This window comes from Cervus canadensis, chromosome 18, assembly GCF_019320065.1.
Source record: "Cervus canadensis isolate Bull #8, Minnesota chromosome 18, ASM1932006v1, whole genome shotgun sequence".
Classification (NCBI taxonomy): Eukaryota; Metazoa; Chordata; class Mammalia; order Artiodactyla; family Cervidae; genus Cervus; species Cervus canadensis.
Window position 1 is genome coordinate 11,453,638 of NC_057403.1, and position 12,001 is coordinate 11,465,638.

General features: G+C 43.8%; 1 protein-coding gene across 1 annotated transcript; it reads left to right on the plus strand.

The window, feature by feature from the left end:
- Positions 1–1,487: 1,487 nt before the first annotated feature.
- On the plus strand, positions 1,488–8,199 carry LOC122420044 (zinc finger protein OZF-like). The gene is made up of 4 exons (XM_043434771.1): positions 1,488–1,546; positions 3,080–3,118; positions 4,766–4,892; positions 6,206–8,199. Exons 2-4 carry the CDS (start codon positions 3,104–3,106, stop codon positions 7,375–7,377), a joined length of 1,314 nt encoding a protein of 437 aa, XP_043290706.1. The 5' UTR covers positions 1,488–1,546; positions 3,080–3,103; the 3' UTR covers positions 7,378–8,199.
- Positions 8,200–12,001: the final 3,802 nt, after the last annotated feature.

Genomic DNA, 12,001 nt, shown 5'->3' on the forward strand with positions numbered 1-12,001 from the left:
CTCCTTTTTCTGTCTTCGAGAAGAGTGGTTCCACGGATATCTGGGTGCGTCCCCTTTAAGAAGCGTGAACCCCGCCAGGAACTCGGAGCCTTGGAAAACTGTTTCCCAGCCACCCACCGGGGTTAGGCGTAATTTTCCTGGAAGTCTGGGGCTCCGACCCTAGCCATGGCAGACAGCGGTGTTAACTACATTTCCCTGAAAGCAAAGCGCAGCCCGTATGGGTCACTGGGCCAATGAAAACTCAGGACTGAGCCACTTCCGTTCTATGAGACGGCGTCTGGGTGGATCTTCCGGCCGGTACCGCGGGCGACATTTTTAAACGCCCTCCTGATTTCGTGTGTGCAACTTCGGAACTTGGCTGGCCTGAGGTAAAGGAAGGCAGGAAGGCGCTGTGCCCGCTACTCTCAGGAGGGTCTGAGGCTCTGCGCGGCGCCATCCGGCCTGACTCTGACTTGGGGCCGAGACAGGCGCCGCGGTGCCCGGGTCCCACCTTCTCCCTCAGACTCCGCTGTGACGGCCGTACTGACAGATTCGCTTCAGGTAAACGCTGCGCCCTCCGAGCCCTCAGCCAACTCTTGTCATTCTGCGGTGTTTTTGTTCTTATCTGTGTTCTCTTTCAAGTGTCCTGTGTGTGTTTTTCTTTCCCAAAACCTCGGTTTTTCTAATGTTGAAATATGACCTGCTTGGGGGAAAATAAATGCTTATGACCTTACATGTGCAGTTGAAAAACCAGTTGTTATAAATAGCCTTTCAACGCTCAAATCAAGAAATGAGGTATAAGTAGGACCCAAAAGCCGCCTGTAGAGGTCCTTCCAAAACTATTATCCCGTCTCCCAAATGTTAAGATGTTGTCTTTTGTTTCAGGTGAGCATTTTTTTTGTTGTTTTCTTGATTGTTTTGCTTCTCAAATGTCGCTAGTGGTAGAACCTACCTGCCAATGCAGCAGACATAAGTGACGTGGGTTCCATCCCTGGGTTAGGAAGATCCCCTGGAGGAGGAAATGGCAACCCACTCCAGTATTCTTGCCTGGAGAATCCCGTGGACGGAGGAGCCTGGCGGGCTATAGTCCATAAGGTCGCAAAGAGTCGGACACGACTGAAGCGACTTAGCACACACGCATAGTTTTGCCAACTGTGGGGAAATATTCGACGACCGTAATTTCCCTTTGCTCAGTTGTTTTAAAACTTTTACAACTGAAATCATATAAGTATTAAGTGTTTTTGTTTTCCTTTGGAGAAGATGGTGTGACTTCACCCATTTTTTCATGTCTATCCGCTAATTTTCTTTTCTTTTGTTTTGCAGTATTATATAGTGAGTGTACAGTCTATGGGGTTTCCGGGGTGGCGCTAGTTGTAAAGAATCCACCTGCCAGTTCAGAAGACACGAGAGAAGCAGGTTCAATCTCTGGATGTGGAAGGTCCCCTGGCACCCTATTCCAGTATTCTTGCCTGGAGAATCCCGTGGACAGAGGAGCCTGGCGGGTTACAGTCCATGGTGTCACAAAGAATCAGACAGGACTGAGTGACTGAGCACATACATTATATGAGTAAGATGTCTTTATAAAATCAGCTGTTGAAGGCTTTTTTTGTCAGCTTTCTGTATTTATAACCATTGCTATTCTAGCCATAACTTCTTTGCCTTCTGTTGTGTGTAAAGGACATATCTGTCTAGCATATATGTTAAAATTATTATTGTATTTAAATGAATATTTCCACCTTTTGATCTTATTTTGCTCCATGTTACTAATTTTAATTTAGTTCTTTGAATGAGATGATTATACTTACTTTTAATGGATCCTGTAGTTGTGTTTTCACACTCTTTTTGCATTATGCCTACTTAACAATTCTATAGTATACAGCCATTTAAGAGTTTTTCTTCTGTTTCAGTGATTGTACTCTGTTAATATTTATTTCACCATTATGTCATGCTCCTCTGGTAGTATTGGAAGAAGATGATTAAGTTATCTTGTTAAAACACTTGTTTTAAAGGGAGGATTAAATGAATCATTGTAACAATAAAAACTTATAATGCTGGGAATCCTTACCAAGATACTTAGAACCCAAGAAGGTATTTTCATGTTTATTTAAAGAGGATTGAACAGTGATCAGGTCATATAGGTTCTTTCCTTTGTCTTAAGTTTAAAGAGTCATCAGTGATGCAGTTATCTCAAACTGTTGGAAGCCAAGCAGTTTTACTCTGATTCTACCAATAATCCCTTTCTCACAGATTAATTTTCTGGTGCCATTTTCTTCTTGTAATTCTCTTTTTTTTTTTATTTTTTAATTTTTTTTGGTTGCACTGCTTGGCTTGTGGAATCTAGGTTCCCCAACCAGGTATAGAACCCGGGTCCACTGCAGTGAAAGTATAACATTCTAACCACTGGGCAACCATAAAATTCTGAGATTCATTTTCAAAGTGAAGTTAGTCAGTGGTGTTTCCATTCTCTACAACAGAAGAAAAAAGCTTGTAGGAAGTTAATCTGTTTGAACATTTATGGGAAAAAAACTGGATATATTAAAGAATGTGGTTAAAGTATAAGTTTTTTAAAAAAATTTTTTTAAGATAACCAAAGTATAATTGGAAAAGGAGTATAGGGACTCCTGTCCAAATGTTGGGTCCAACTACAAGCTATGAGAGGAAAAAGTTATTATTGGCAAGGGAGAAATGGAAGAATGGAATCAAATGGCAGTGTCAGAAAGAGCTCTGCTTAATTTTTATATGCATGGCTTGGGGCTATAATAGCCCTATATGACCTGCCACAAGCATCTCCTATCTAACCAGATACCTTATTCTTTGGATCATTGGGCTCCAGTCGCACTAGCCTCATGGAGCTACTCAGACACATCAGACATGAATCTGATAGGCTTTGCACTTATTAGTTCCACTTGTAGAAAACCTTTTCTGAAGTCAGACATATGACCTTATGGCACAAGTCCATAACATTTTCTGCCCTCTTTATGCTTTAGTTTTCTGTTGAGTAATTTGTCTTCACCTGAAATATTAAATAGTTATCTCATTAATCTTCCTTGTCTGTGTTGCTGATGGGAATTAAAGTTACATGGCCCTCCTCTTCCTACAGGTTCCATGTTCAGCAGAACCACTTATGGACTCTTCACTGGTGAGTGTTGGTGTGCTGAAAGGTTTCGCTGCTGCTCTTTGTGAACTTGGTGTCTGGACACCCTGGAGAAACTCTGAGTGCAGAATTCCAAGTCCAGGCCAGAGGGTATATGGAAAGATTCCAAATTTGGCAACCAGGGGACTGAAATGTGAAAGATTGTAGGTATAGGGGTTAGTATGTCCAAATGCTTGGGGATGCAATTGAGATGAGTGTATTTTAGGACTGTTGGGTCTCTGTTTATGCAGCAGGAACCGAGAACAAGGGAACCAGAGTCTGGGCTAGACTGGTAGCCTGATAAGACGGGTTTCTGTTCTGAGAATGATGGCAGAAATGGGATTTTTATAATAGAAAGGAAAACTGATGTGACTTTAAGTTTTAAGATGCTGCCTCTGGGTGCAGAATGCACAACAGCCTGGTGGAGAGGAAGACAAAGAAATACAGAAGCTGTCTTAATTTTCCAGATGTGCATGGCTCTAGCTGCACCAAAGTGGTGGATGTGGAGATATAAGAAATACTTGATTTCTACATTTTTTTTTTTTTAAAGTAAAGGCTGATCAGATTTTCCAATGTGAAGGAGTCACATGCCTCCAAATTTTTTCCTTTTGCATCTGGAAAGGTGGAAGTGCCATCAACTGATTTGGGGAAGTCTGGTAAGAGGACTTTTCAGTGAGAATATTAGGAATTGAGTTTCGGCCCTGTTAAGCCTCAGATACTGCAGTGGCTCCCAAGTGTAGGAGACAAGTGGATGGCTGACCATGTAGATCTAGAGTAATGGGGAGGCTTTCCGATGCTATTAGGGGACAGAGGAGACACAGACAGACAAGGAAGAGGAGTGGTCATCAGCAAGGAGGTAGGGGGAAGGGGAAGGCCAGTTGGTAGGTCAGGTTTCTGTGGGGAAAAGCTATGATACTGATGCAGAAGAAAAGCAGAAATGGGATAAATTGATAGCAAAGTCATGCTGGTGCTTATTTCTTCTCCTCTGACTCACTAGGCTTTCGTGGTGGAACTTGGGAAGCTTGTGACAGAATGTCACAGTTTCTGTAGGCTGTGTCAAGGGGGTGTGGATTTTGAATAGGTGTTATATGAACAAAGATTGTAACTGTTAAAGAGACATAATGTGCAGTATAGAAGTGGAATCTGACCAGAGGTATTTAGATTATGTGTCTTGTGACTGAGATAAAGTCAGGATCAAGGCCTGGTGAGAAAGCCAACTTTGTGGTCCAGGTGGTGATGATGGGGGTCAGATGTCTGAGAACGTCCACTGAGTGATATGATATGCATGTGGGGAAGGTGTGTGAACTGATTGACTGAGGGCTCTGTAGTAGTACTTTGAGAAGGGTGGGTTCAAGTTGCTGGTGTCTGGAGTGGATCACCCTGGGGACTGTCAGGCTGTTGTCTTACAGGAGAGGAAAGGGGCCCTGCATGCCAGGCCCACAGCCAAGAAGGCATCTGTCTGTAGACCTGCGTGTTGTTGCTGGGATTCAGAGCTAGTGCTCAATCATGAAGAGTTTTGGGTACCACTGCCCTCTAAATTAGGGAGCCAGGGAGGATGATGACACCAGAGTGAATGTGGATTAGGGTTGGAGGTGTTCATGGGGTCCTGGGGAAAGAGGCTGCTCATGCACACATCTGTTCCCATCATCATAGAGCCCTGTGACCTTTGAGGATGTGGCTGTGTACTTTTCCCAAGAGGAATGGAGACTCCTTGGTCAGGCCCAGAAATTCCTGTACCGCGATGTCATGCTGGAGACCTTTGCACTGGTTGTGTCTTTGGGTAAGGCCCTCACCCCTATCCCAGCATCCTGGACAGGTCTCTGCCTTTCCCCTTTTCTCTAAGAGCAAGTCTGTTCTGTTCACAGCTAGACGGTGGGCACCTCTTTATTACTGCTTCCCTCCCCCTGTGCTGTGGGTGCCAAGACTGAGTGAGTGTGTGTTCCACCTCCTTTCACAGGTGGCCCCAATGTCAGTGGCTGAGGTTTTCTCAGTAAAAAATTTTCTGTATCATAAGCCTTGGAGTTAGCTTAGTGATTTCCATTCATTTCAGCCTCTCCCTGCCAAGTTGACTCTCTAGACCCCTGTACCTTTGTGCAGCTTCTGCCTCCTTCCTGCTGACATTTCTTTGGGCCTCACTCTTTCAGGAATTGTTGGGACCCAGCATGGTCGCCATTTATGGGGTGCACTTGGCTATAGCTATGAGATTCAAAGATTATTTTTATCATTATTTTTTTCTTGAATTCTTTTGAGATTGGTTGTTTTGCCATGGGCAGTACTTAACACTAACCTGTCTTGTTCTTCTCTTAGAATGTGGATCTTCTAAGTCCCATGTTGTTGTCCAGTTGAAGCTGGGAGGACAACCTTGGGTATAGGAGAGAGTGGACATGATTTCAGGCACAGGAAGCAGGGCTCAAAATGGGTCTGGTCCTGGTGATTGACATCACAGGGAGCAGTGACGTTGTGGCTGGATTCAGTCAAATTTTGAATATGTCCTGGCCCCAACACTGTTTGTGGTCTAAGAGCAGTGACTTGTTATCTCATTTCTATTTCTCCTCCATTCTTGACACATTCCCCCTGTGATTTCTACTCTGGCTTCCAACCAGGATTATCCCTCACCTCTCTGGCTTCCACTCCTCATTGTTCCTCAACATCCTCACTCTAAAGCTTTCCACTGTTTGCCTATGCTTACTGTGTCATAAAACCTGCACCTTTCCTTAAAATAGTCCTGAACACCAGCTACTCAGTGACACAATATCGTGGGCCTCGACATAGCTTTCCACACAGCACACATGTGTCACTAGCAGCCAAGGCCCTGGTGAAAACCGTTCCTGTAGGAGTGCGTTGTGGACCACTGGCGCCTCCATTTAATATCCTCCCTCTTGTGTCTTTTGCCTGGTGAGTCCTTCCTGTTCTGTGATGTGCAGAAGCCCAGTTCTACAGATTGGGGCTTTTCCTTACCTGCCCACAGCTCCTTTGTCCTGAACTAGTCCCATGGATTTATTCTTTCTATATCAGACACATATGGCGCAACACATCTGCCTTTTAAAAAAACCTTTTCCTACATTAAGTTCACCCTCGTTTTTCTGATTTCAGGGTGTTGTCATACAGCAGAGGATGAACAGACACCTTCTGAGCAGAATTTTTCTGTAGAAGTGCCACAGAGAAATACCCAAAAGACAGACCTGTCCAGCCAGAAGATCTGTCCCTGGGAGATGGGTAACCTGGCCTTAGAAGGTGGTTTGTGTGTACCTGAGGTCCTGCGAACAAACCCTGGCCAGACACTGTGTGGGACAGATGTGAAATCCCACCAGGACGGTGGAGAGAAACTCATGAGAAGAGATTTGGGTAAGGCCTTAATGAAAAACTGCACAGTCCATGCATTGGAGAAGGCTTCTGTGTGCCAGGAGGCGAGGAAGGATTTCTCTGGTAGCTCTGGCCATGTCCAGCACCAGGTTAAACCACAAATGATGGAGTTTGTAGCAGAGTTTCACAATGGAGAAAAGCGTTTCAAGTGCAATGAATGTGGGAAACTCTTCTACCGGAAGTCTAGGCTTGCTCAGCACCATCGAGTCCACACCGGAGAGAAGCCTTATGAATGCAGTGAGTGTGGGAAAGTCTTTAGATGCAGCTCCAGCCTTGCTATACATAGAAGAATTCACACAGGGGAGAGGCCTTATGAGTGTAGAGAATGTGGAAAATTCTTTAGGCAACACTCCCAGCTTGTTGTGCACCAGAGAATTCACACTGGAGCCAGACCATATGAGTGCAGTGAATGTGGGAAAACATTCAGTACTAAAACCAAACTTGATCAGCACCGGCGAGTCCACACTGGAGAGAGGCCTTATGAATGTGGAGAATGTGGAAGAACCTACACCTGTAAACGCATGCTTATTCAGCACCAGCTAGTCCACACTGGAGAGTGGCCTCATGAGTGCAATGAATGTGGGAAAGCATTTAGATACATGGCCAGCCTTGTTATGCATAGAAGAATTCACAGTGGGGAAAGGCCTTATGAGTGTAATGAATGTGGGAAGTCCTTTAGGCAAAGAGCCCACCTTCAAGTCCACCATAGAATTCATACTGGAGCAAAGACTTTTGAGTGCAGTGAATGTGGAAAATGTTTTAGCCAAAATTCTATTCTTACTACACACCAGAGAGTTCACACTGGAGAAAGGCCTTATAAGTGCTGTGAGTGTGGGAAATGTTTTAGCCAGAAATCTACTCTCATTAAGCACCTGAATTTACACTGGAGAAAAGTCACCTGAGTGCACCAAATGTGGAGAATTTCTTTAGCTATAGCACCTGAAGGAGAAAAAAAAAAGCTGAAAAGTTCACACCACAGAAAGACCTCACAAGTGCAACAAATACGGAAATATTTTCTGTCATAGGTCAGCTCTGATTGAGCACTGGACCTTCACAGCCCAGATAAACCCAAGAGTGCGGAGAATGCAGGAAAGCGTTCAGCTGAAGGTAAAACCATATTGGTCACTAGAAAGTTCATACTGGAGAAAGATCTTCAAACGAGATGAAGAGAGAAGCCAATGAGCTGTCTCCTTAATGAATCCATCTTACTGAACAGGCACTATGAGGGCATCATCAGCTGAAAGCTAATGCCATCCATGTGCACAGCCCTGGTGTGCAGAGGGCCTGTGGATACTCGGTTCTCTGGAAGCTTTAAGGAGCTAAGATCTACTTCCTTACCTGTGCAGCAGCCTTGCCAGACTTCATGTCACTGTGAGTTTCTTCCTTCTACCAAATGGCAGATTGCCGTTCTGGTTGTCAGTCCCCTAGTGTGATCAGGGTAGGTAGACCTTTGTGCTCTCCTGTCCCTTGGAGGGAAGCATGTGTAGCCTGAGCACTTGGGTGATGTCATGCTCTTAAATCCTGTCAGCTGCCTAGGATATGGCCTAGGCAGCTTTGATCTTGGGCATCCAGTGTGGGTTCTACTGGCAGCTCATAGAGGTTTACTCTGGTGGTATTGGGTCGTGTCATGTTCAAGATGGATTTTCTAGCTCCAAGTCACCCTTTGGGGAACTGCCTCATTTTGCACTGCTTTGTGTAAAAATAAAGACTATTGTTTAAGACAACATGCATCTTGGGGTTTGTTCACCTTCAGACTGCTGTTAAGAACTAAACTGGACTGTCAAGATGAAGAGTAAAAAAGTTTTATGGGTGTTTCAGACTTTGTATAATACCTCAGTTGGAATGATATGACAGAGAACAATGTTCAGTATAGTTTTGGTCTAATTTGCATTGTCCAAGGGCTCCTGGTATGGACTCCAGGGCTCTGTGGAACTAATGCTGTGACCCGGACGTTAGGATTTTTGATGGGTCCCGAAGCCACCTTGAGATGAGGACTGTGAGCAACACCAGTGATTTTTGGAGCTGCGTGAATTGTTCTCTTTTCACGTGGGATATCACATCATCCCCCCAGTACTGTTCAATGGAAGAAGTTCTCTAGGTCCAGCTGGAACAGAGCCATGTGCCATAATGTGCATAGTGTGGCAGGCTGGTGTTGCTGAGTGTTAGGCTACAGACATCAGGGGGAGCCATCCTTGGTTCAGAACCAAGGGGGATTAGTAGGAACTGACAGTCTAGCAACAGGAAGGGATACAACTTTTCTAAAAGGGCATTCATAAATGTTCCCATAACTGTGGCTGTTGATGATAAGGTTTTTGCAGAAATTTTCAGAAGTTACAGACGAGTTTCTGTTTCTGTTTCGTCCTCTTGAGCCTGCAGTCAGTGACTGAAGAATGTAAAGGTTTTAGCATCGCATAGCATCTGCAAAGTGTTTATCTTAAGGCCATTGCTGCACAGTGAAAGCAGTGGGTAAATGAGAGTGAGAGTCCTGTAGTCCAGGCATGTGATTTTTAGGACCCAGGCAGAGTTCCTAAATAACTCAAGTGTAAGCACCTTTTTATTGTTCAGCAGTCTTCATTTCTACTGTGACACAATTCCTCCCATGAGACCAGGAGAGGTGATAGATTTGAGGTGTGGTTGCCAGAGTTCTTTTCCAAAATGGAGATTCAGATTTTTATGTGAAGCCAATTTCCCGATTTGGTTGAGATGTACAGTTGCCATGCACTGAGCATAACTGCAGCTGAATTACAAACTTACCAGCTTGCAAAGTCACAACCATCATCATAGCAAACATCCATCACTACCAGATGTCTCCCAGGATCCCAGGCAACTACTCTTGACTGATTTTTCTCTCATTAAATTAGTGTTTTCCAGACTTATATCATTGGTTTCTCTGGTGGCTCAGATGGTAAAGAATCCACCTGCAGTTAGGGAGACCTGGGTTTGATCCCTGGGTTGGGAAGATCCCCTGGAGGAGGGCAGGGCAATCCACTCCAGTATTCTTGCCTGGAGAATTCCCATTGAGAGAGGAGCCTGACGGGCTATAGTCCATGGGGTTGCACAGAGTTGGACAGGACTAAGCACAGTAATATCATTGAAGAAGTCTAAATGATTACTTTTGTAATTGTCGTTTTCTTTCCCCATGCACACTTATTTTGAGAATCATCTATAAGTTGCCAATGTGAATAACTCATTTTTTCCTGATAAATATGCTATTTGATATATTTTCATTTTATTTCTTAATCCACTCATCTCTTAAAAAATGGGGTTTTGTGGTTTGTTTCTAGTTTGCCTGTCACAGATGAGCTTACTGTAATCATACATAAAATCCTTTATATGAACATCCAGCTTCATATTCTAAAATGAATTACTGTACCCATTTGCATTCCCTTCAACAGTATTCAGTTCCCCTGTATTCCTCACCAGTACTTGGTTGGTATGGTCAGTATTTTAAATATACCTGTTTGAGAAGTGTGGAGATGTATCTCCCTATGATTTGATTTCATTTCCCTACTGATTCATGATGTTGACCATTTTTGTATTTTATTGGCAAGTGTATATCTTCTTTGACATAATGTCTGTTTTCTTATTAGTGACTGAGAATAAGATAAATATGTGGGAACTTGACTTTCTTTCAGTGACTGACTTTGCTGAGTGGCATAAATATTTGTACTGACAACATTATTCACCATGTATACTCCTCATTATTAACATATTTCTATTACTTTAGGCCTAGACAGTTAATAAAAAAGGCAACTGACCTTTCCTTGTTGTATTTGCCAATTTCCCGGCACGAGTCCTCCAACTGTGGGCAATTTCATGCTGTTTGTGTGTGGTTGTTACTGAACCAGAGGCGCAGCAAGCTAAATGCTGAGATGCTGAGGTTTGCTGGGGGGAATTTTCTTTCACAAGACAGCCACATGAGGACACAGAAGGACAAGTTTCAGAACCACCACCTTCTTGGAGGTGAGGTGCTTGTGATATTTAGGGGATAAAGAGGCAGCCTGCTCTTAGGTGTGGGGACAAGCGATCAGAGAAAAGGTGAGTTAACTGGCGTGTGCATTACATGCTTCTTCACAGATACATGTTCATAAATGGAGGCACTTTGCATGATCTGAGCATGGAATTTTAGCTATCTGATGTCAAAATTCATTCATCAGACACCTGGGCAGGCCCAGTTTTAGGGGTTGGTAGTTTTGATCATTTGTAGCCTGCTCAGACTGGAAAAGAGTTGACTCCATGTTCCCAAGAACTTGAGACTCCTTTACTATAGTGACCCATATGTCAGAGGTGTCACCTCTAGGGCTTGTTAAGGTGTCACCTCTTGTGTTAGCACCTTGGCCATGGGAAACTTACATACAACTAAAGGAGGGGGAGGGAGGTCCCCAGAGCAAGCTTAATCAGTGAAGGCAGCTTACAAGCAGGAGGGTTTTAACATGCTGTTTTCTTTTCTGTAGTTCTGTAATACAAGCCCAAGAATTTGTCGTTTGTCAGCTTCTGTTCATCCTTGGGGCATGTTTCAAGGTCACCTGATGTGGACGTGGGAAGACAGGTGGAGTAGCACACCTTTGTACTCTTATTTCCATTATCAGATGACTTTATCCTTGAGAACCCAGATAATATTAAAATGCATTAAAATAGGAATGGTATGAGTTTTGAGTATCTTTACTTGGCCTATGTAAAGGAAGACATACACGCCTGAGTTGTGCAACCTCTTCATTCCAAAGAAATGTCTGGCACTGACTTGCCCAAATCCTAGGAGATGACCTCTAAGCACTTGACATTTTTGGCTCAATAAGAGTGTCTTTGTTTACCTGGGGCCTTTCTTGTGCTGGGCTGTGCAGTTTATGTTAATACTGTACTGGGATATTGAGAGGCTTAGGTTCTCGATACCAGTTTGACATTTGGAGAAGCTAGAGAGTAACAGGTCAGTCACACGGGTGCCCCTTGTCTGTGTGACAGACACTCAGAAAACCTGGACAACACCTAGGCTTGCATGGGGTTCCCTGTTAGGAATACTAGATGTGCATTGTCATATGTCGATGTCAGACTGAAGTGGAGTGGTAGGGGGCAACTGGAAGCTGGCAACGTGATCTCTCTTGGACTCTGTCCTATTGTGCCATCTTTCTTTGCTGATTTTTATCTGTATCCTTCACTGTAATAAGCCATGCTGCTGCTAAGTCACTTCAGTCATGTCCGACTCTGTGCGACCCCATCCCTGGGATTCTCCAGGCAAGAACACTGGAGTGGGTTGCCATTTCCTTCAATTAAACAGCTTCCATGAGTTCCGTGAGTCCTATGGAATCTGAGGGTGGTCTTGGGCATTCCGGAACATAATTCTGTTTTGAAAGGGTTTCCTTAAGGATAATTGATGTAAAATATTTTAGCAGTGCAGGCTTTGATAAAGTTTTTCCCATGCTTATACTTCTCAAGCCAAAAGTTTTCTCATGCCATTTGAGAGTTGTCCCCCTTTTAACTATAAAATACAAACCTGAAAATCCTTTCTGGAATAGATATTTTTCAAACATA